The sequence below is a fragment of the Scyliorhinus canicula genome, chromosome 4 (genome assembly GCF_902713615.1).
Source record: "Scyliorhinus canicula chromosome 4, sScyCan1.1, whole genome shotgun sequence".
Taxonomy (NCBI): domain Eukaryota; kingdom Metazoa; phylum Chordata; class Chondrichthyes; order Carcharhiniformes; family Scyliorhinidae; genus Scyliorhinus; species Scyliorhinus canicula.
Genome location: NC_052149.1, coordinates 45,034,647 through 45,060,362, shown reverse-complemented (window position 1 = coordinate 45,060,362; position 25,716 = coordinate 45,034,647). Strand labels below are relative to the sequence as shown.

Here is a 25,716-nt window from a genome sequence, read left to right as displayed (position 1 = left end):
GCATGAAGGAGCCCTAACAAAATTGAAGTCAATAGGAATGGAGGGAAAAGACGCCACTGGTTGGAGTCATGCCTGCCACAAAAAAGATAGCTGTAGTTGTTGGACGCAATCATATCAGCCCCAGAACTTTGCTGCAGGAGTTCCACAGGGCTGTGTCTTTGGCCCAACCATCTTCAACTGCTTCAATTAACTTTCCTCCATTATAAGATCAGATGTGGAGTTGTGCACTGATGGTTGCAGTATTTAATTCCATTTGCAACTCCTCAGGCATGGAAGCAATTACATGCAACAAGACTTGCACAACATTCAGGCATTGGCTGAATAGTAGCATTCATGCTGTGCAAGTGCCAGGCAATGATCATCTCCAACTCAAGAGAATGTATTCATCTCCACGCAACATTGAATGGCAGTACTCCTGCATAAATATCCTGGGGTCATGTCATTAACCAGAAACTTAACTGGATAAACCATATAAATACTGGATAAACCATATAAATACTGTGGGTACAAGAGCAGGACAAAAAGGCTGGGAACTCACCTCCCGACTCCCCAAAGCCTGTCCATCATGTAAAAGCACAAGTGAGGAGCGTGATGGAATATTGTCCACTTGCCTGTACGATTAGGCTCCAACAGTACTCAAGAAATCCAACAGAATCCAGGACAAAACAGCTTGTTTGATCAGTGACACATCCACCACCTTAAGCACTCCCTCCCTCCATCACCAGTGCTCCATGGCAGCAGAGTGTACAATCTACAAAACGCAGTGCAGCAACTCCAAATAACCCACTTCCTGATTTGTAACTATAACACCACTCTTTCACTATCACTGCATCAAAATCCTGAAAGTAGCTCCTTAACAGCAGTGGGTGCACATACAAAAAGGTGGCTCACTAGCTTTACACGGCCAATTTGGGATGGACAATAAAAGTTGGCCTTACATTTGCATCCCACAAATTAATTAATTATTTTTTTTTTAAAGTCAAGCTCCCAGTATATGAAAACCAGAAGTAGGAGTATAAATAAAGTAATCACAACCAACTCAGATGGGCATTCCGATGGCTTCAACCCTAGGTCCCAGTTTAATGCTCACTGTTAACTTGCGTCAAATTTATTTCTGGGTGCATCTAATTCTACCTCTGCTACACCTCCTTATTCCTCACCCAAGACAGCCTGTTATAAATATATTTGAATGTAGAAATTGTTCACTAAAACAGGATTGGGCAGAGTGTTATTTTTTTTAAAAGTCACTTTCCTTTACAGCATGGAGAATAGGAGGTCATATGAAAATCACTTATTGTCACGAGTAGGCTTCAATGAAGTTACTGTGAAAAGCCCCTAGTCGCCACATTCCGGCGCCTGTTCGGGGAGGCTGTTACGGGAATGCAGACCATTCAGTCATAAAACTGCACTGCTCGGTCATTGAGAATATGCTGATGCATCAATTAATGCCGTCGCCCCCAACCACTCAACATAAGATCACACCTGGGTTGTAAATTGCAAACTGAATGATCACTAGTTCAATTATGGCTTATTACATGAGTTATTCAGAAACATAGTGTGGCATGCTGCATAGTACATAGTAATGGGATATGGGCCAAATGTGGGCAATTGGGACTAGCTTTGTGGTTAAAAACTGGGCGGCATGGACAAGTTGGGCCAAAGGGCCTGTTTCCACGCTGTAAACTTCTAACCAGTTTCAACACCAATAATGTTTGCAGGAAGGTTTAAGGAATTTACGTAGAGTTAATATTTTTAATTTCCGTGTCCAAAACAGCTATCAAAATACAAGACAATAGAGTCCACATGGAATTGCATACCTTTTGGGATCCCTGCATGGAACACTGCAAATTCAGAAGTGTTAGCAAACATTCATCAACGTGAAGTTTCCACTTTAGGTGTAATCAGAAAACTGAGTGTAATTTGTGCTTGAAATTGCTGTTTTTTTCCCCAAAGTGGTTTTAAGTTTCCACCCAAACCAATTTGCACAATTAAACATAATATCTTCCACAACTCGGTGCAGCCAGTGTCAGATTTTTTTTTTTTTTTTTAAACTTATTAATGTAGTTAAGAGCAGTAACATGAGGCTAAGGAAGGGCTGGATTAGCCAGGTCTTCCACTCGGACTTGGACTCGAAGTCCAGGGGGGTGGCAATCATGATCAACAAGCGGGTGCAATTTGAGGCGGAGGGCATAGCCGCAGACAGGGGGGGTAGATACCCGATGGTACGGGGCAGACTGGAGGGGAGAAGAGTGGTGCTGGTGAATTTATATGCCCCGAACTGGGATGACGTGGACTTCATTAAAGAGTGCTGGGGAAGATCCCGGACCTGGACTCTCGCAGGCTAATAATGGGGGGGGGACTTTAACATGATCCTTGACCCGGCTTTGGATCGGTCGTGTCCCAGAACGGGTAGACTCCCAGCAATCGCAAGGGAGCTGAAAGGGTTTATGGAGCAAATGGGGGCAGTGGACCCCTGGAGAGATAGACAGCCGACAGGAAGGGGCTACTCGTTTTACTCGCACGTCTATAAAGTATATTCTACTTTATAGAATGGGTGAAATGGGTCGGATAGATGAAGAGCACGCGGAGTCCCCGGGGGAGATTTTACTCAGGGAGAGGCAGAGACTACAGGCGGAACTGGGGGGCACCATCCACGAGCAGGGCCGTGGAACAGCTTAGGAAGGCGAGGGGAGTGGTGTACGAGTATGGGGAAAAGGCTAGCAGACTGTTAGCGCAGCAACTGAGGAGGAGGGAGGCGGCCAGGGAAATAGGTAGAGTGAGGGATGGGGAGGGGCGCAAAGTAGAGGACCCGGCAGGATTGAATAAGGTATTCCGGGACTTCTACCGCAAGCTGTATACTTTGGAGCCTCCAGAAGAACCGGAGGAGATGAAAAGGTTTCTGGACGGGTTAACCTTCCCAACAATAGGTGGGGGGAGAGTGGATGAGCTGGGGGCCCCGATTAGAGTGGAGGAGGTATTGGGGGGCCTAAAGGCCATGCAGTAGGGGAAAGCCCCGGGGCCGGATGGATACCCAGTAGAGTTCTATAGGATGTTTTCTGGGCTGGTGGGCCCGGTCTTGGCGAGGGTTTTCAATGAGGCAAGGGACAGAGGGACCCTGCCGCCGACAATGTCGCAAGCCACTATATCACTGATATTGAAGCGGGGTAAAGACCCGGAGGCGTGCAGGTCCTACAGGCCAATCTCCCTGATTAATGTTGACGCCAAGCTCCTAGCAAAGATACTGGCGGTTAGAATGGAGGACTGCGTACCGGAGGTGATTGGGGAGGACCAAACTGGGTTCGTGAAAGGTAGGCAGCTGGCGGCCAACCTGAGAAGATGACTTAATGTGATAATGATGCCCCCGATGGGCAGGGAGGTGGAGGTAGTGGTGGCGATGGACGCCGAGAAGGCCTTTGACCGGGTGGAGTGGGACTATCTATGGGAGGTGCTCGGACGGTTTGGGTTCGGGGAGGGATTGGATCAAATTATTATATCAGGCCCCGAGGGCCAGCGTCAGGACTAACAGAGAAGTGTCGGATGTACTTTAGGTTGTACCGAGAGACCAGACAGGGCTGCCCGCTCTCCCCGCTGTTGTTTGCGCTGGCCATAGAGCCGCTGGCGATTGCGCTGTGAGCCGCAGAGGGATGGAAGGGGATGGTGAGGGGCGGGGTAGAACATAGGGTCTCTCTTTACGCAGACGACCTGCTCCTGTACGTGTCGGACCCAGTGGCCGGGATGGGAAGTATACTGGGAATGTTGAGGAAGTTCGGACAGTTTTCAGGATACAAATTAAATACGGCCAAGAGTGAAATATTTGTGGTACAGGCAAGGGGCCAGGAGAACAGATTGAGAGGGCTACCGTTTAGGCTGGTTGAGGAAAATTTCCGGTATTTGGGAATCCAGGTGGCACGAGACTGGGGCTGCACAAGTTAAATTTGGCCAGGGTGGTGGAGCAAATGAAGGGAGAGTTTCGGAGATGGGATGCACTCCCGCTGTCGCTGGCAGGGAGGGTGCAGACTGTAAAGATGACAATCCTCCCGAGATTTCTGTTTGTTTTTCAGTGCATCCCGATCTTTGTTCCACAGTCCTTCTTCAAAAGAGTTAACAGGATGATCATGAGCTTTGTCTGGGCGGGAAAATCCCCGCGGGTGAAGAAGGCGATGTTGGAGAGGAACCGCAGCGAGGGAGGGCTGGCTTTGCCGAGTCTGATTAATTATTACTGGGCGGCCAACATCGCTATGATAAGGAAGTGGATGGTGGGTACGGGGTCTATCTGGGAGCGGGTGGAGGCAGCTTCGTGCAGGGGCTCCAGCTTGGCAGCCCTGGTCACGGCTCCTCTACCGTTGCCGCCGGCCAAGTACTCCACCAGCCCGGTAGTGGTGGCGACCCTGCGGATATGGGGCCAGTGGAGGAGGCATGCAGGGGAGACGGGGGCGTCGGTTTGGGCGCCAATCTGCGGCAACCATCGGTTTGCCCCCGGAAGTATGGATGGGGGGTTTCGAGTATGGTGGCGGGCGGGGGTGGGAAGGGTGGGCGATATGTTCCTGGAAGGGAGCTTTGCGAGTTTGAGGAGCTTGGAGGAGAAATTTGGGCTGGTAAGGGGAAATGATTTTAGGTACCTACAGTTGCGGGGCTTTGTTCGTAGACAGGTCCCATCTTTCCCACGCCTCCCGCCAATGGGGATCATAGACAGAATAGTCTCTAGGGGGGAAGAAGGGGAGGGTAGAGTCTCTGGTATTTATACGGTGCTCATGAGGGAGGAAGGGTCCCAGACGGAGGAACTGAAACTTAAATGGGAGGAGGAGCTAGGCGGGGAAATGGAGTACGGGCTGTGGGCAGAGGCCCTGAGTAGGGTAAATTCGACTGCGACACGTGCTAGGCTCGGGCTGATTCAATTTAAGGTCGTTCACCGGGCCCATATGACGGTGGCTCGGATGAGCAAATTCTTTGGGATAGAGGACAAATGCGCTAGGTGCGCGGGAGGACCAGCGAACCACGTTCACATGTTTTGGGCATGCCCTAAGCTGAGGGGGTACTGGGAGGGATTTGCGGACGTCATATCCCGGGTGCTAAAAACAAGGGTGGCGATGGGTCCAGGGGTGGCAATTTTTGGGGTTTCGGAAGACCCGGGAGTCCAGGGGGAGAAAGAGGCCGATGTTTTGGCCTTTGCTTCCCTGATAGCCCGGCGACGAATACTATTGGCGTGGAGGGACTCAAAGCCCCCGAAGACTGAGTTGTGGCTTGCGGACATGTCGAGTTTCCTGGGTATGGAAAAAATTAAGTTCGCCTTGAGGGGATCTGTACAGGGGTTCGCCCGGAGGTGGCAACCATTTATTGACTTCTTTGCGGGAGAGTGAGCGTCAGCAGGGGGGGGAGGGGGGGTAGAGTAGAGTAGAGTAGGAGGGATAAAATGGCGGGTAGTACCAGTGGGAGAGGAGCGGGCTTGTGCAGTATGTTACGACTGAAGTATTGAAAGTACATGGATGTTTGCACATTTTTGCCTTTTTTGCTTTCTTTCTGTTGATGTCTGTAACTGTTTATAAAGCCAAAAACTACCTCAATAAAATTGTTTATTAAAAAAAAGAGCAGTAACATGGTTCAGATTTATTAATGGAGTTGAAAATCTTTATTTTATCACAAAATAAATAATTTTAATTAGTGTCCAGTCTTCTTGCACCTGCATGGTTTTAGGTTACTGAAAATTACTTTACCATATTGAGCAGTTTATTTGTTTAATATGTGTACACCTGTCAGCTTCTTGGCAAATAAAATATTTAACATGAAAACGAGCACCTCAAGCCTTCTTGAACGACCCCCAATGGGCACAATCGGCAGAAGCTTCCCTCATCATTTAATTCTTGGGAAACGGCCAACTTCTGGCAGAAATTGTCTTTAAACTAGCATAAAAGATCTCAGAGCTCTGAACCCAATTTCAATTCAAATTTCCCCAATTATGCACTGGTGCAACCAATTGCACCCATTTTGTGCCGACAATACTAATGCAAACTGATTGCATTTATGGCTGCACTGAATTCTTTAATTGGTAGGATCCAATCTAAATGCTCTGTATAATTCAAAATAGTGCTGCAAGAATTCAATGCAGTAAAAATTCAGTTCCCATTATTAACACATTTTCATGGCACTCAACAGCCTGATTTTTATTTAAATGTTAATTTGACAATCTGGACAATACAAAAAAGGGACTGCTTACTTTTCTGAAGATTAATTGGCTTGGTCTCTCTACCTTCTTCACTGTTAGAAGATCTCTCTTGGCCTTCATCTTGTAGGTGTGGCGTAATTTCTTCTATAATTTTTACGATCTCTGGAAAGGATGGACGGAGCTTTGGATCCATCTGAAGAAAAGTTTAACACTTAATGTTGAACTACCACAAAGCACTTCACAGTAAATGGCTTACAACTGAAATCCAGGAGGCAAAATCTACAGGGAGAACAACTTTACTATTTCACATAATTCTTTTTAATATTCACAAAATCCCCAATGTAAGGTATCAATATAAAGCAGGTTCCATCACAAGCAATAGGTATATCAGGGATATGTGTTTACAGCCATTGAGAGATAATAATTGTGCAAAGCAATGATAATTCACCAGGATGATAAATTATAAGGAGAGCTTTGACATACTGGGGCTAATTCCACCAGAGGAAAAAAGGAACTCAACAGAACATTTTCTAAATTATGAAGTGTTCTGATAAAAGAGAAAATTAATTTTCTCTAGCTGGGAAGTCAGTGCAAGGTCATCAATTTAAAATTCTCTAATAAAGCAAGCAAAGAGGCTAGAAGTTTATTTACCAATAGAGTTGTAATATAAATAATTATAATCTTTATTATTGTCACATTAGACTGACATTAACACTGCAACGAAGTTACTGTGAAAAGCCCCTAGTCGCCTCACTCCGGTGCCTTTTCGGGTACACTGAGGGAGAATTCAGAATGTCCAATTCACCTAACAGCACATTGTAGCCACTGTAGCCACCTAAAATGGACACTGAACTGAACAAAATGGAGAATCGCTAAGACTGCAGGGAAAAAGCAGTTTAGCCAAGGCAGCAGCCTGCAAACACTCATTAGCATTTTGCAAGCAGCAAAACTAGTTTCTGGCCAGGTGGAAGATCTCAAACCAAAGGTGATAATGGCAGAACGCTTTACATACTAATGAGGCAGTCCAGATCTAGGCACACACAATGGCAACATTTGGGTTTGAATAAGATACTTTGAGTGGATGTCCAGACAGAGCGGCACCAGAAGTATCCACTATAGAAACCGCCATCAAGAGAGACCCTCACATTGGAGGAATTCAAAAGATATCGATTGGGAGCGATCCAATCGATACCTGAAGGTAAAGCCCGCCCAGGAAAAGGCAAGGACATTGGGGACCCCTATAAAAGATAGACCCCCACCCATGGTCCTGTCTGTTGTTTCGTGCTCCGGCTTTGACCAAGAACTTCGAATTGTATCCTGACTCCAGCCGTTGAGCACCAGCTGCCGAACCGTAAGTGCCAATACGACGCTCGCTACGCGAACCAGGTTCTCTAGACCCCCAGTGACCAGCACGCTTTCTGAAGGTTGCAGACCAAGACCGGAACGAAGGCCTCGCTCCCTGACCTTGCCTGTTCCTGTTTAGTTAAGTATTCTGATTGCTTAGTTTAGTCATAGCTTAGTCCCTTAGCGTGTGCATGCGTATTTATTATAATTGTATAATAAATATTGATCGTTTGGAACTTACTAATCGGTGTATCGTTTTATTACTTTGAACCTGACCTTGGAATATTTGTGAGGTGTCTATACGGCATCTGGCGACTCCTGAGCTGAAAATACATACATAGAGCCTAGTAGTGTTAAGCACACGGCCTTTAAACGGAGGCGTGTTAATACACTCCAATAAACGCGTTTTACACCCATAGCAAAACATGCAACAACATCTTTCAGGACTTGTGGGAGGAAGCCGGAGCACCCGGAGAACACCTACGCTGGCATGGGGAGAACGTGCAGACTCCGCACAGACAGTGACCCAAGCAGGAATCGAACCCGAGACACTGGCGCTGTGAAGCAACAGTGCTAACCACTGTGCCGCCATGCTGCCCAGTGTATCTTATAAAGGAAAAGTCAATACATATTTGAGACAGCTGAAAGCATAAGCTCTGGTGAGACAACAGGGCAATAGGATTAATTTTTCATTGCTCTACCAGCCATGGTGGTCCAAATGGTCATCTTCTGCGCATGTTCACTTCACCTAAATAATATCCAAATTTAAATTCTATGGAGAAGTTACTTCACGTGTTTGACACGACTAATTATAGCCGAAATGTCCAATTTTAACTGCTGATTTTAACACCAGAAAGAGTCCATCCCCAAATGACTGTTCCATGCAGGTTCCATTATAGTTAATCTGTGTACCTCAAATGCTGCAAAGATTCAACACGATTAAATCATCTAAAATGAAATATTTTGATTTTTTTAATGGTGATGTTATTTCTTAAAATATTAGGTTCCACTTACATCAATAATACATTTTTAACAAACTCAAGACAATTATAGCATGGATCAAATATGTTATAAAGATCCCTATGGAATCCCTGAAAATACACTGAAGTCAAAAGGAACAAGACTACAAGGGGGCCTCACGGTAGCATGGTGGTTAGCATCAATGCTTCACAGCTCCAGGGTCCCAGGTTCAATTCCCGGCTGGGTCACTGTCTGTGTGGAGTCTGCACGTCCTCCCTGTGTGCGCGTGGGTTTCCTCCGGGTGCTCCGGTTTCCTCCCACAGTCCAAAGATGTGCGGGTTAGGTGGATTGGCCATGCTAAATTGCCCGTAGTGTAAGGTTAATGGGGGGATTGTTGGGTTACGGGTATACGGGTTACGTGGGTTTAAGTAGGGTGATCATTGATCGGCACAACATCGAGGGCCGAAGGGCCTGTTCTGTGCTATACTGTTCTATTATACATATTTAGCCTCTCAAGCTTCTCCTGCATTCAATGAAATCATGGTATGACATAACTGCATGTATCCATCTTTGCCCCATATCCCTTAATATCTTTGGCTAACAAAAATTCATCAATATCTGTTTTAAAGTTAAGAATTGATCTCACGTTAATTGTCATTGTCAGAAGTGAATTTGAAACTAGTGTTTCCTAATTTCACTCCTGAATCTGCTTTTAATTTTTACACTGCGACTCCTGATCTTAGATTGGTCAACGAATGAAAATAGTTTCTGCCGAGCTACCCAGTTTCCCTTAATATTTTCAAAACTTCAATCAGTCACCTCAACCTTATTAGGATCTCAGTGGGGAAATTCTAAACCAAAATAACCAAACTTACCAAACAACGTCCAAATGAAGAAATTACCAACAAGATTTCACTGTCTGTAACTTACTTTACCAAAAATCATAACCAAGGAAAACTAAACATGAATTAACAGACAAATTTTACTTCAAATAAAAGGTAAATTTCACTGTAAATAACCAATACAACAAAGATAGGTCTTACGGAACTACAATCAGCTACATTACTCCTCTCAAACATGTGCATCATATGCAGTTTGAAAGTTTCGTAACTTGGCCTCTGGTACAGAGGATCTTTCACTTTCCCACTCAATTGACACAGCCCTGACGTTCACCGGTAGTCACATTCCAAGTGTGGTCACTGAAGACAGTCCTCACCAAAATGGTACATTCCTGCAGAACCGCCTCAGCTAGTCTTTATGATACACAACCCCAGAGATTTCTTTATCCAATTCCTTCAATAAATCCCATTAAAAGGTTTGGTAATCTCAAGCTAAACTGAAGCAGCAGCAGTAAAATTGCCCAATTCACAATCCCTGCTCTAGCCTGGTCTTCAACCTTCCGTCCTGATTAAATGTATTATATATCCTTTCGAAGGAGTGGTGCCCAGAACTACTCACAGTAATCCAGTAATGATCTAACCAGGGGTTAGAATAGCTGAAGAACCCATATATTCGAATATAGCAAAATACTGTAGATGACGGAGGTCAGAGATAAAAACAAAGTGCTGGAAAGCAGCATCTATGGAGAGAGAAACAAAGTTTACATTTAGAGTCCGTTATGACAGCTCCAAAGAGTCACCATATCTGACTCAAAACGTTAAATCTGTTTCTCTCTCCAGACATTGCCAGACTTGCGAAGTTTGCATGCCCCTTCAGCAATGCGCAGGCCCGGAGCCCAGCGAGGCAGATCACTTCCTCCTGATGATAGCGCACTGACCCAGGAGCCGATTCTTTTAGAAAATCAATGGAGTCTTCTCTGCAGAAGCAGTGGCAGGGAACAGGTCACACGTACACTGATGCCACGTGCTTTGGGTGCAAGAGAGATTCCTTCATTTTGTAGATGCCAGTAGTGCTTCTGTGAGCTCCAGGGCCTCTGGTGAACAACCCATTAAGGGGCTGAAATCAGGAACAAAGCAGTATAAAGAAGATTTCTTGAGGCACGGATTTACAAAATGTGCCAATGCAAACCAGGATGCAAAGCCCATCTGTGTTATATGCAGGGAAGTACTGACAAATGAAAAATTTCAAAAGCATTTGAAGATTAAGCATGGCGGGCTCGAGGACAAACCTCTTGATTTTTTTAAACAATGCACTGAGAACTTGTATCATCAACTGAATTACTTAGCAGAAATATAACACTGAATGACAAAGCAAGTGAGATTGTGAAGACCAAGCAGGCTCAGCTGTCACATTAAAAGGTGAGCGACAATGTGGGTCGCAATGGCCGGCTCTCTGTGGGTCGCAAAGACCGGCCCGCTACAGGTTGAAACGGTCGGCCAGTTGGTAAAAATGGGTCCCAGGCAAAAAAAAGTTTGGAAAGCACTGGACTAAAGAGTATGAGATACCTTATGTTCGCAGAGACGTAGAAATTAGGAGAAACTCATTCTGTTCAACGAGTATGATGTCTCCACTACTCAGTTCAAATTTTGTTTGATAGGGCTGCTTTAAAACACCTGGGGCGTTTCATATTAAAGTCACTATATAAATCCAATTTGTCATTACTGTGATAATAGGTTAGAATTTAGTTTGAAATGATAAGGGTAAAATAAAAGGGATGGTGGGGTATGAAGATCAGACATAGCAATGACAAATAACAAAAAGATAGAAACGAAATATCACTTTTAAGGAAGGGATTTGGTCAGCCCAATAAAGGTCAGCTACAGATCCTTAATAGTGGAAAAGTGTAAATGTCAGTAAATACATAAAATGTCCAAACAATCTAGCAGGGAGAGTAAAAGGGGAGATGGAGCATTTATTGTGTACAAGACACCTTTGTGATTCAATATGCAAGAAGACCAAAGGGAAAGCATACTGCTGGACCTATCGATGGGAAATGAACCTGAACATACAAGGGAAGTAAATGTAACAGAACATTTTGGAACTAGTGATTTAATGTAATATTGTGGAAGATAACCATCCAGAATTTTATCTGCAACGTCCACCATAATTTACACAAATTTCGTCATTTCAAACTTACTCCAAAATCTCTGAAAAGCAAGTTGAGTATGCCTCTGCAAGTTGAGTATGCCTCTGCAAGTTGAGTATGCCTCTGCAAGTTGAGTATGCCTCTGCAAGTTGAGTATGCCTATGCAAGTTGAGTATGCCTATGCAAGTTGAGTATGCCTCTGCAAGTTGAGTATGCCTCTGCAAGTTGAGTATGCCTCCGCAAGTTGAGTATGCCTCCGCAAGTTGATTATGCCTCCGCAAGTTGATTATGCCTCCGCAAGTTGAGTATGCCTCCGCAAGTTGAGTATGCCTCCGCAAGTTGAGTATGCCTCCGCAAGTTGAGTATGCCTCCGCAAGTTGAGTATGCCTCCGCAAGTTGAGTATGCCTCCGCAAGTTGAGTATGCCTATGCAAGTTGAGTATGCCTCTGCAAGTTGAGTATGCCTCTGCAAGTTGAGTATGCCTCTGCAAGTTGAGTATGCCTCTGCAAGTTGAGTATGCCTCTGCAAGTTGAGTATGCCTCTGCAAGTTGAGTATGCCTCTGCAAGTTGAGTATGCCTCTGCAAGTTGAGTATGCCTCTGCAAGTTGAGTATGCCTCTGCAAGTTGAGTATGCCTCTGCAAGTTGAGTATGCCTCTGCAAGTTGAGTATGCCTCTGCAAGTTGAGTATGCCTCTGCAAGTTGAGTATGCCTCTGCAAGTTGAGTATGCCTCTGCAAGTTGAGTATGCCTCTGCAAGTTGAGTATGCCTCTGCAAGTTGAGTATGCCTCTGCAAGTTGAGTATGCCTCTGCAAGTTGAGTATGCCTCTGCAAGTTGAGTATGCCTCTGCAAGTTGAGTATGCCTCCGCAAGTTGAGTATGCCTCTGCAAGTTGAGTATGCCTCTGCAAGTTGAGTATGCCTCTGCAAGTTGAGTATGCCTCTGCAAGTTGAGTATGCCTCTGCAAGTTGAGTATGCCTCTGCAAGTTGAGTATGCCTATGCAAGTTGAGTATGCCTATGCAAGTTGAGTATGCCTATGCAAGTTGAGTATGCCTATGCAAGTTAGAGTATGCCTATGCAAGTTAGAGTATGCCTATGCAAGTTAGAGTATGCCTCTGCATGTACAATGGCAAAACAGGGAATTCAGAAGTGGTGTTGCTGATGGATTACCTCAGCTGCATCATTGAGCTAATTAAAAAGATTACCGGACTCCTGGAATTCTGAATGTCAAATCCTTTTACTGTATTGAACTTACTTGTAGATAACGCCCTCTGAAATGGCCTAGCAAGCCACTCAGTTGTATTCTACCACTACGAGAACACAAAAAAAGGAATAAATCTGGACGGACCACCAGCATCAACCCAGGCACTGGAAAGACAATGGCACACCCAGCCCTGCCGATCCTGCAAAGTCCTTCTTACTAACATCTGGGACCTTGTGCCAAAGTTGGGAGAGCTGTCTCACAGTCTAGTTAAGCCTAAAATAGTCTTCTCGCAGAATCATATCTTACAGACAATGTCCCAGTCATCACTATCGCCATTCCTGGGTATGTCCTGTCTCACCAGCAGGACAGACCCAGCAGAGGCGGCGGCACAGTGATATACATTAGGGAATGAGTTGCCCTGGGAGTCCTCAACATCAGCTCCGGGCCACATGAAGTCCCGTGGGTTCAGGTTAAAGATGGGAAAGGAAACCTCCTGCTGATTACCACGTACTGCCCACCATCAGCTGCTGAATAGTACCCCTCCATGTTGAACACCAGTTGGAGAAAGCTCTGAGGGTGGCAAGAGCACAGAGCATGCTCTGGATGGGGGAAGTCAATGTCCACAAACAAGTGTGGCTCGGTAGTCGGTAGACCCACAGACAAGCTGGCCGGGTCCTAAAGGACATAGCTGCTAGACTGGCCTGCATCAGGTAGTCAGGTAGTGAGGTAACCAACAAGAGGGAAAACATACTTGACCTCATCCTCACCAATCTGCCTGCTGCAGGTGCATCTGTCCATGATAGTATCGGTAGAAGTTACCACCGCACAGTTCTCGTGGAGACAAAGCCCCGTCTTCATATTGAGGATACTCGCCATCGTGTTGTGCGGCACTCTCCCCGTGCTAAATGGGATAGACTGCGAACAGATCTAGCAACGCATTCAGAGATTTAGACAGAGAATTTTAAAATGGAGGGCTTTTGAGCAGATGGGGGAGCTCGGCAGCAAGCAGCAATATTTCCTCAACAAATCACAGCTATGAAACAAAATTGCGTAACCATATTTGCATATCAACAATAAAATATCAAGCTGCTGATTGAACCCACTCATTCTGCTTGCATCATAAAAATGAATGGTTTGTAACACTGCAATGCAGTCAATTGCAAAATAATGTATCCAAGCCAAAGTTCATTGAGGAATGAAGCAAAGAGAAATGCAAGTGGCAAGATCAACAATTTTTAAATATATTTTCACAGTGAAATATTTTCAAAGTCAAATGTATTCCTAATGTTATGAAGGATATATACCCAAAATGTTATTAACTTATTTTTCTCTCTACAGATGGTAACTAACCTTCTGTATATTCCCAGCAGTGGTTTTGAAAACAGCAATATATGTGCAATGAGTTTAAATTTTTGATCCCAGACTTTGATCCCATTCAATAACAGAACTCGCCTCCGGGCTATTAACGAGACGGAGGCTAGTACATCTGGCTTCGCCCCCATCTACTGCACCAGCGAGTCTGCAACTCCAAAATTAGCCACCAACGGGCACAGCTGAAGGAGACCCAGAAGTCAACCAGCTTTGGAAAAGACATGTGTGTATGATTCGTCAGCTCCCTAGAGCACCATTCACACCTATCTTCCACCCCCGAGAGGGTCAGGTGTGCCCTGTGCACCACCTTAAAGTGGATCAAGCTTACCCTCACACATGAGGGAGTGAAGTTGACCCTATGAAGAGCCTCACTCTCCACACGCACACACACCTTCAGATCCCTGAACCACTCCCACACCTTATTAATATTTGCCACCCAATAATAACATAACAGATTAGGTACTGCCAACCACATCGACTGCGTATCACTCTGCAAAAACGGCCTATGAAGCAAATGGGTCCTACCAGGCTTAATGAAAGTAGATATCAATTTATTGACCCTGCAAAAGAAAGACTTGGGAAGACTGGGAGAGAGTAGAACAAACTCAAAAACCTTCATCCTCTGAACCCTACCTGCTGTGGTCGGAGGGAGGGCGTCGCACCATTTCAAGTCGGCCTTCACCCCATCAAACAGACTAGCCAAATTAAGTTTATGGAGCGAGGCCCAATCATGGGCTACCCAGATTGCCAGAATCTAGTCCTGGCCGTGAATTCAACAGTCTCGCCAGATCAGCTCCCTTTCCCAGAGGGTTCACAGGAAAATATTCACTTTTGCCCAGGTTTAGCTTGTACCCAGAGAAGGAGCCAAAACCCTTGAGCAGCTTCATTATCTCCTCCACATTGAAGAGTGGGACCGTAATATATAGTAACAAATCATCTGCATTAAGGACACTCTATGTTCCCTCCCCCCACGCACTATGCCCCTCCATCTGGTGAACGACCTCAACGCAATGACCAGTGGCCACAATTGCTCAGGCAACAAAAGAGGGACAATGGACATGCCTGTCCTGTACTCCTACTAGTTGAAAATAACCCAAGCTCAGAGCATTAGTACGCACACTCACGGTAGATGCCCTGTCCCCTGTACAAAAGCCTAATCCATGATATAGACTTTAGCCCAAAGCCAAACCTTTCAAAGAGGTACCCCCACTCAACCCTATCAAACGCTTTCTCAGCGTCCATCAAAATAATCACCTCTGGTTCAGGCTCTAAGGAGGGCATGAACACAACATTTAACAATCTCGTAATGTTGGCCAACAACTGCCAGCCTTTAACAAAACCAGTCTGCTACTCCAAAATCACACAACGGAGGCAAAGCTCCAAATGCACAAACCAACAACTTTGTGTCAGCGTTTAACAAGTAAATAGGTCGATATGACTCACTTTCCGTGGAATTCTTGTCTTTCTTCAGAATCAAGAAAATCAAAGCCTGCACCAACAAGGAATCATTAAACATAACCAGCAAAGGTGGGACCAACTGACCCGCAAACTGCTTGTAAAATCCAATAGGGAATCGATCAGGACCAGTGCTTTGCCCGTCTGCATTAACTGAATACCGTTCATGACTCCTATCAACACCTCAAACTCCTGCTCCACCCCTGCCAACCCATCCAAGCATCATTGATGATTTCTGCTCTGGGGGTTCTAATGTATACAGGGGCGGGATTCTCCCCTACCCGGCGGGGCGGGGGGTTCCCAGCGGGATGGAGTGGCGTGAACCACTCCGGCGTCGGGCCGCCCCAAAGGTGCAGAAGTCTCCGCACCTTTAGGGGCCAAGCCCTAACCTTGAGGGGCTAGGCCTGCGCCGGAGAGGTTGGCGCCCCGGCGGCCGGCGGGAACGGCCTTTGGCGCCACACCAGCCGGGGCCAAAGGGAGTTCGCCAGCCGGCAGAAGACCACGCATGCGCCGGAGCGTCAGCGGCTGCTGACGTCATCCCCACGCATGCGCAGGGGAGGGGGTCACTTCCGCGTCCGCCATCGTGAAGACAATGGCGAACACGGAAGGAAAAGAGTTCCCCCACGGCACAGGCCCGCCCGCCGATCGGTGGGCCCCGATTGCGGGCCAGGCCACCGTGGGGGCACCCCCTGGGGCCAGACCACCCCGCGCCCCCCCCCCCCAGACCCCGGAGCCCGCCCGCGCTGCCTGGTCCCGCCGGTACGGTAGGTGGTTTGATTCATGCCAGCAGATCTGGCATGACAGCGGCGGGACTTCGGCACATTGCAGGCCGGAGAATTGCCGGAGGGGGGCCCACCGACAGGTGCGGCGCGATTCCCGCCCCCGCCGAATCTCTGGTGCCGCAGACTTCGGGAAACGCGGGGCCGGGATTCACGCCGACCCCCGGCGATTCTCCGACCCGGCGGGGGGTCGGAGAATCCCGCCCCAGGTCTCGGTAGAAGGCCTCAAATGCCTCATTAACCTTCACTGAGACGGAAAGCAACCCGCAGCCAGAGTCCCTGACCTGCACTATTGCCAGGGAGGCAGTCTGCCATCTCAATTGGTGCGCTAGATGACTGGCCTTCGCCCCATACCCATAAAAGGATCACCTCAAGCATCACAAATGGGTCACCGCCTTGCCAGTTGAGAGCAACTGTAATTCTGTCAGTTCTTTCTGCTTGCCAATAACTCCAGTGTCAGGGCAATTGAGTGCTGGCGGTCCACGTCGAGAATGGAATCCACCAGACTCTGCCTCTCCACCGTTTCTGATTTATCCCTATGTGGCTTGTAAGAGATTATTCCCCCCCCCCCCCCCCCCCCCCCCCAATGACCACCTTCAGAACTTCCCAGAGCATGGAAGGTGAGACTGCCTCGTTCTTGTAAAACTCAACGTACTCCTAATGGCGGAGGATATATGCCCATAAAATCTCTTATCTGCGAGCAACGCTTTGTCCAATCTCCACGGGGTAGCTCAGAGCGGCCAGCCCCACCACCAAGTCCATAAAGTGCTGAGTATGATCAGAGATAACGATCACAGTACCCTGCCCCCCCTCACCCTAGGGAGAAGAGACCTACCCACCATAAATATGTCAATATGGGAGCAGGCTTGATGGACGTGGGAGAAAAGAGAAAATGCCTTCATCCTCGGATAAATAAATTTCCACTGGTCTATGCTGCTATTGATGTAAATCCAAATCTGGAATAGAAGCCAGCATCTTATTAATGAATACCGTGTCATCCAGTTCGGTGCATACACTGAGCTTTGACAAAGGGTCATGTGCACTCGAAACGTTAGCTCTTTTCTCTCCCTACAGAAGCTGCCAGACCTGCTGAGTTTTTCCAGCATTTTCTCTTTGGTTTGACTATTACCACTGCGTGCCTGCCAATGACCTAGTAACAATTACGTTCCTCCCTCAGGGTTTGCAAATATATTAACCGCAGAAAATTACCTCTTATTGATCAACAAAGCACCCCTCAATGCCCCATTGTCAAAACACGAATGATAAACCCGCCCCACCCAGCCCTTCTGCAACCTTGTTTGATCATTGATTTTCAAATGAGTCTCCTGTAAAAAAATAACACATCAGACTTCAAATCTCTCAGGTGTACAAACACCCGGGACCTTTTTACTATGCAGCTTAACCCCTTTACTTTCCAAGTCATCAGCCGGACAGGGGACCTATGAGGCAAACCAGCAGTGCCTCAGCTTGTGCCAGCTCAAGGTACACCCAACATGGCCGCTACACCCCCCCACTGAACCAGCACAAAGACAAAGAAACCGCCATCGTCAGTTGTCTACCCCTCCCCTTATGATTCATGCACTAGGATACCCAGATGTCTCTGAATCTCAGAGATCTGCAATCTCTCATCTTTTAGATAATCTGTTTCATTTTTTGCAGTTCCTGCCAAAATGGATAACTTCACATTTGCCCACATTTTACTCCATGTGCCTGATCTTCGCATTCTCACTTAACCTATATCTAAAACCTTTTGCAGCCATGTCCTCTTCTCAACTTACTTTCCTAGCTATCTTTAAGTTGTCAGTAAATTTCATCCAAGTTATTGATATAAATTGTAAAAAGCTGAGACCGCACTACTGATCCCTATGGGACACCATTCATCACATCCTGCCAACCAATAAAAGACCAATTTATGCCAACTCAGTTTCATGTTAGTTAGCCAATCTTCGATCCATGCCAATATGTTACCCTCTTTTCCACAATAACCTTTGATGTGGCACTTTATCAAAGGCTTTCTGGAAATCTAAGTACAATGCCCCTCTGCCGGTTCCCCTTTATCAACAGCATTTGTGGCTCCTTCAAACAACATGATTTTCCTTTCACAAAACCATGTTGACTCTGCCTGATTGCCTTGAATTTTTTCAAAATGCTCTGCCATAACATCTTGAATAATAGCTTTTCATTTCTCTATGGCAGATGTTAGGCTAACTGGCCTGCAACTTCCTGCTTTGTCTCCTCTTTTTAAATAAAGGAGTTACATGTGCTTTTTTCCAATCTAATGGAACCTTCCCCAAACCAAGGGAGTTTTGGCAAATTAAAGCCAATGCGTCAACTAACTCATTAGCCACTTCCTTCAAGATCTTCGACTGAAGTCAATTTGGACCCAGGGATTTGTCAGCCCGCAGACCCAACAATTGGTTCAATACCACTTCCCTGGTCATTGTAATTTGGAGTAAATACCTCCTTTCCATTTCCTGATTTATAGCTATTTCTGGGATTTATTTGTGTTCTCGATGGTGAAGATCAATGCGAAATACCTGTTTAATTCAACTGCCGTCTCCTTATTTTCCATTATCAATTCCCCAGACAAACACTCACTTCGTTAACTTTTTCTATTTAAGTATCCATGGAAACTCTTACTCTCCATCTTTATATCACTAGCTAGCTTTCTCTTGTATTCTAATTTTTCCCTCCTTATTAATCTTTTTGTCACTCTTTGCTTGTCTTTGCATTCTTTCTAATCTTCTCACCTCACCTGTCTTTGCAGAATTATATGCTTTTTCTTTAAGTTTGAGAGTATTTGGGGCAGCACAGTGGTGCAGTGGGTTAGCCCTGATGCCGCATGGCACCGAGGTCCAGGTTCAATCCCGGCTCTGGGTCACTGTACATGTGGAGTTTGCACATTCTCACCGTGTCTGCGTGGGTTTCGGCCCCACAACTCAAAAGGATGTGAAGGTTAGGTGGATTGACTACACTAAATTGTCCCTAAATTGGAAAAAATGAATTAGGTACTCTAAATTTATTTAAAAAGAAAAAAAAGTTTGAGAGTATTTTTAACTTTTTTTAAGTTAACCACGGATGGTAGGCCCTGTCCTTGGAATGTTTCTTTCTCATTGGCATGCCTCATTCGGTGCATTCTGAACTATCCCTTTAAATGTCTGCCACTATTGATCCAACACTTAACCTCAGTTGCCAGTTCACTTCAGCTGGCTCCACTTGCATGCCCTCATAATTACCCTTATTTAAGTTTAAAATACTAGTCTTAGGCACACTCTTCTTTCCCTCAAACTAAAATTCAATATTACGATCACTGCTATCTGGTGGTGCATTCACTGAGGTTACCAATTAATCCCATCTCATTGCACAATACCAGATCTAGTATAGTATAGTGAGGCCAAACATTGTTTAATTTCAAGAAAGAGTTAGAGATAGCTCTTGGGGCTAAAGGGATCAAGGGATATGGAGGCGGGATCAGGATATTGAACTTGATGATCAGCCATGATCATAATGAATGGTGGAGCAGGCTCACAGAGTAAAATGGCCTCCTGCTGCTTCTACTTTCTGTAGCATGTTCTCTAGTTGGCTCCAGAAAATGCTGTTCTAAGAAACTATCCCAAAAACATTCTTGTGAACTCATCTTCACTACCTTTGCCCATCTGATTTTTCCAATCAATATGTAGATTAAATGCTTAGCACAGGATGTATGATATCCACTTGAGGTTACAACTTCAGGCTGAACAGTCCACTACACTTTTACATTTGTCAAAATATCCCCAAGGCAAACCTATGCCATTGCTATCTGATCAGATACAGAAATAACATTATTGCAACAGCGAGAAGTAACATTTTCCTAATTCATCCACAAAATGAAATCAAAAAGTAGCTCATTTTTGCAATACATTACTCACTTACTTTGCAACAGTTGAAGGCAAGCTGAAGAAAGCTGGGTGGACAGTCCCCGACCATGTTCTGAAATGCATCATAGTCTAACCCAAAGTTCTAAATGTTTGGAAGGATCGAGAGGAAAAGAAAATATAATTCAGTAACTAGGAGATGCTTAAACTGCAAACAATAAGTCTGGACAAGAAAGATATACATTTATTATGATAGAATGCATAAAAATATGAAATCACAAATTATACAAAAGTCTGTTTTAGGCAGCACGATGGCACAGTGCTTAGCTTTTCTGCCTGACAGTGCCAGAGACCAAGGTTCAATTCCAACCTCAGATGACTGTGTGTGGAGTCTGTACATTCTTCCCATGTCTGCGTAGGTTTCCTCTGGGTGCTCTGATTTCCTCCCAGAGTCCAAAGGTATGCAGGTTAGGTGGATTGGTCAAACTAAATTGCCCGTAGGATTCCAAAAGATTAGGTGGGGTCATGGGGTTATAGTAATATGATGGGGAGTGAGGGTGAGTAGACTTCTCCACTGTAGAGATTCTATGAAGTAAGTCAAAGACTAACCAAAATCACTTACTGTCTATTCGTATCAGTGCTGTAAGGGTGATGGCATTATTGAAGGATAAAGCAGAAATTTTCAAATTTCACCTTGGTATAATAAATAACAGATATAAATCCAGAAAACCCAATAAATATGCACTGCATATACTTTTTTTTTGAAGTAAGCATTTTTGGTAAAGATATAGCTCAAATTAATTTTCAAGAACAAAACTTAAACGGACTTTGAAAAAAAACGCCCACAACTTTATGGGTGCAGCTTTACCACACAGACTACAAAAGTTCAAGAAAGCCCAGCACCATCTTCAAGGGCAACTAGGGATGGAAAATAGCCTAGATGGAGCACCCAACCCAAGAAAGAATGAATAAAATTCTGAAGCATGATAATATAGCATGCTTTTTGTATCCAAATGCATTAAAACCCAAATACTTTAAGTGATGGTATTTGTTAAAATAAAGATAATTTCCCATTCACACTGTCGTTTTAGGATTGATGGAATATGTGATACTTTACATATAGAACCAATACAAAAGGGGGCCATTCAGCCCATCTAGTCTGCACCGGCCCTTGGAAAGAGCACCCTACTTAAGTCACCACCTCCACCTGATCCCCATTACCCAGTAACCCCACCTAACCTTTTTTTGGACACTAAGGGGCAATTTAGCATTGGTCAATCCACCTAACCTGCACATCTTTGGGCTGTGGGAGGAAACCGGAGCACCCGGAGGAAACCCATGCAGACATGGGAAGAAAGTGCAAACTCCACACAGACAGTCACCCGAGGCTGGAATTGAACCTGGTACCCTGGAGCTGTGAGGCAGCAGGGTTAACCACTGTGCTGCCCGTAGTTCCTACCATCAGCACAACAGCACTGATATTTCTGAGCGAAACTCAGGAACTAACCTCATACAATTTGGGAGATTTATAGCTCAGAAAGAACACTAAATCTACCATAATGATGTAATGCTAAAATTCTGCAATATAAGTTATGTATTCAATGTTAATAGCCAGAATCAATTAACTTTGGCACAATTTCTTACTAATTTTTAATACGGAACATTAAAACGTAATTACAAGGAACAGCAACAAAAAATGCAAGAATAATGGTAGGGCAGATTGCAATCAGGGTGGGTTCTTTAAAAACATCATAGCCATCACAGGATGTGCTGCACAAGTCGAGTTCTTCCTGACAACTCAGGAATGGACATTGGATAGGTGGCAAAGGTGAACACTCCTTCCATGTTTCATGCAACATCACTAGTTGTTAGCCAACCACTGCTGCCACTTTCCCCCAACTAATTGTTTTAATGCTTATGGTTTAGGCAAAATAAAAAGATATTCACAAATTTTACATCCACTGCACAGTTAACCAGTGACAGTATACAGATTGGTCCTACACTGGTCTGCTGAGAGAAAACCAAGTTGATAAAATTAAACGGCCAGCATCCCCATTAGTATTCACATTGAATGTTATCTCATTCATCTGCATACTCTTCTCAAACGAAGTAGAAAGGTGCCCATTTTGAAATCTCCTAAAAATACACTTACTTTTTAACGGCAACAAAGTTTATTGATAAAAAAAATTGGTTTGTTGTTAAATCACAGAAGTGACGAAACACATTTGACAACTACTCTTCGCTTATCTTAGCAGAAACAGGATCAAAACCTCATTTCTTACCACTGTCCGAGGGAGATAGTCAGGGTCGGCTTTTACTCTGGCTATGATTTCACATAGAATAATACCATACGAAAACACATCCGCCTGCCATTAAATTAAAAAGTGTTAGAAACAAAGCTTTAGGATCACTTATCCAATACTGTTATCTAGAAAAGCAAAAAAATAAATCATTCGCCTTTATACAGTGACTATTATCCTCCGATGTCCCACGGTACTTCTTTACCACGGCAATACTTTAAAAACATAAACTAAGAACATAAAAACATGAGAAATTAGAGCAGAAGTAGACCTGCAGCCCCTCAAGCCTGCTCCACTATTCAATGCAATCATATCTAATCTTCTGCTTCATAATTGAACATCCATAACCCTCTGGGGTAGAGAATTTCAAAGAGGTGTATAAGATCATGAGAGGATGAATGCACTCGGTCTTTTTCCCAGGGTTGGGAATCGAGAACTAGAACGAATAGGTTTAAGTTTAGAGAGGAAAGAATCAATGGGAACCCGAGGAGCAAATTTTGTACACAGAGGGTGGTACGTATGTAGGATGAGCTGCCAGAGGAAGTGGTTGAGGCAGGGACATCGACAACATTTAAAAGGCAATTGGACAGATACATGGATAGGAAAGGTTTAGAAGGATATGGGCCAAATACAGGCAAATAGGGTTAGCTTAGATGGGCTTTTTGGTTAGCATGGACCAGTTTGGGCTGAAGGGCCTGTCTCCATGCCGTAGATTCTATGATTTTGAGTGAAAAAATTATTCTTTATCTCAGGAGCAAATTATCATCCATTATCCGGAGGGTGTGGCCCCATGCTCTAGATTCCCCTGCCAGGGAAAACAATCTCTCAATGTCTACCCTGTCAAGAATCTTATATGTTCCATTGAGGTCACCTCTCACTTTTCTAAACTCTTAAGACTGTTGGTCCAATTTACTCAGCCTATCATCAGACAACCCTCTCATTCCCAGGGACCAATCTACTAAATCTACACAGTACCATCACCCAAGGCAAACATATCCTCTCTTGGATACGGAGACCAAAATTGCACAGAGGACTCTAGGTGTGGTCTGACCAAAGATGTATGCAATTGTAATAAGACTTCCCATGTTCTTGCACTTTAGTCCACTGGCAATGAAGGTCGGCATGCCATTTGCATACCATAACCATGCCTGCATGCTAAGATTCTGCATTCCTTGTACAAGTGCACCCAAGTGTCTCTGGACAAATCTGAAGCATTGTGCAGAAGAATGTCATTTCAGAAACTCTCACAGGATCTATTACATCATCTGAACTGACATGTGTGGCTATAATTTATTATCTCAACCAAATACGAGACTCCCTGTGTTCTTGTGCACTCCCCAGTTGCCTTAATGTCCAAATAAAGCATTGTAGTGCAGCCAAGGTGGCAAACCGAGAACTGTGTGTTTTATTTTAGCTCCTGGCTTTATGCCATGCCTCAGGGGACCCTCAGTCATCGAAAGCAAAGTAATATTACTCCAAATCTTGCTTTGGACTCTATTTACAGATTTACAGTACATTAAATCTCTGTTTAAAGTGGGCTGTTTTGCTTTAACATGATTAAGATAATGTGACCTGTAATTTTGTGGAGCGTCGCAAGTTTCATTTTAACATGATTTCTCACATGACCAATTGTCGCCATTCTGGTGCAGCCCCTACCCACTCCAAACCTCCAACTGACACCCCGTTGCTCGACCTCTGGTCCAACTCAGCCTTTACAAATTCAATATTGCGGAGTGCACCAGTCGAAAGATCATATCCCTTCTATCTTAATGTATATTAGTTTTCCTGTTTTTGGAGCCACAATGATGCTAGCTCATGTTATACCTGAGCAATAGATTCCATCGCAACAAATGTATATTTCAGTCATGAATTGAATTGCAACCACAATAAAATATTGGAATCAGAATGCACGATAATTAAGTTGTATACAAGGTTCAGCAGTGTACAGCTGATTCTGAAAATGTCTTTGCCAATTGTTCGGTAAGCCATTTCTCACATCAGTAACTTAGAACGTGCAAAAAACAGCATCTTTATCCCCAATATTATTTATCTAGCACTGTTATAGTTTCAAAATTTCTTGCAACTCCAGAGTTGTCAGCGTGAACTCGCACTGAGCATAAAGGAAAGCTACTGTAGTTGTTGTAGGTCGATCATCTCGGCCCCCAGCAGAAATTCCTCATGACAGTATTCCAGGCCTAACCATCTTGAGTTGCTTCATTTTTCACCTTCCCTTCATCACAATGTCAGATGTGGGGATGTTTGCAGTTTTTGGAAGTATACCCTGATCTACAGAAGCAGTCTGTGCCCAGAAGCAGGTAGCGGGGACAACATTCAGACTCTGACTGAATGTAATATGTGTGCCCCTAACAGAACTGTACCTACACCACACTGACTACAATGGTTCAAGGTGACAGCTCACGAGCACTTTTATGAAAGCAAAGGTTTACAAAAGCAAAGCTTTACAAAAGCTGGTCTCATCATCAAATACCTACCTTTTCATTATAATGCTCACTGTGCAGCACCTCTGGAGCCATCCAATAAGGTGATCCAACCACCGACAGCTTTTCTATATCCGCACTGACATTTAAAAAAGGATAAACAACGTGCTTTGTTATTTTAGAAAACACAAGTTTATTTAAATAAAAATAATTACTGGAATCCGAAACCAAAAGAGAAAATACAGTAAAATCTCAGCAGGTCTGGCCGTATCTATAGGCAGAGAAAATAGCTAACATTTCAGTCCGGATGACCCTTTGTCAAAGCTAAAAGACATAGAAAATGGGAGATATTTACACTCTGGGGTGAGGGAATGCAAGATGAGTAATAGCCACAGAAACCAAGGGAAAAGAGCGCTGAGAGCCACAGAAAACAAGGGAAAGAGAGCTAATGGCAGTCCCCAGAGAGAACAAAAGGTGTGAAAGGCCAAACAGCAAAGAAACTAAAATCAGAGGGTAAACTGTGACAGATGTTGGAGGGGAAGGGAGAAGCAAAGAGGAGAACAGGTAAGGAGAGGGGGATAAGATAGGAGTGGATATATATATATATAAAAAGACGAGAAAGAAATAAAAGGTAAAATACAGTTAAAATGAAAAGGAATGGAAACAAAGGGGTAAAGGTGGGGTGGAGCTAATCATCTGAAGTTGTTGAATTTGATGTTGAGACCGGAAGGCTGTAGCGTGCTTAACCAGAAGATAGGATGCTGTTCCTCCAGTTTGCATTGAGCTTCACTGGAACATTGCAGCAGGCCAAGGACAGACATGTGGGCATGGGAGCAGGGTCTTGTGCTGGAATGGCAAGCAACGGG

At 44.7% G+C, this 25,716-nt stretch overlaps 1 protein-coding gene across 9 annotated transcripts in view; it reads right to left on the bottom strand.

Moving 5' to 3' along the window:
• The window catches only part of LOC119964527 (dual specificity testis-specific protein kinase 2-like), a 165,062-nt gene that overhangs the window by 18,281 nt on the left and 121,065 nt on the right, over positions 1-25,716 (bottom strand). For all 9 annotated transcript variants that reach the window (XM_038794128.1, XM_038794132.1, XM_038794126.1 and 6 more), the window contains 4 exons: positions 24,905-24,989; positions 22,395-22,478; positions 20,171-20,257; positions 6,212-6,353 (listed from right to left, as the gene is read on the bottom strand). In XM_038794128.1, the coding sequence (XP_038650056.1) occupies positions 6,212-6,353; positions 20,171-20,257; positions 22,395-22,478; positions 24,905-24,989 (398 nt within the window). The remainder of the gene's footprint in view (positions 1-6,211; positions 6,354-20,170; positions 20,258-22,394; positions 22,479-24,904; positions 24,990-25,716) is intronic.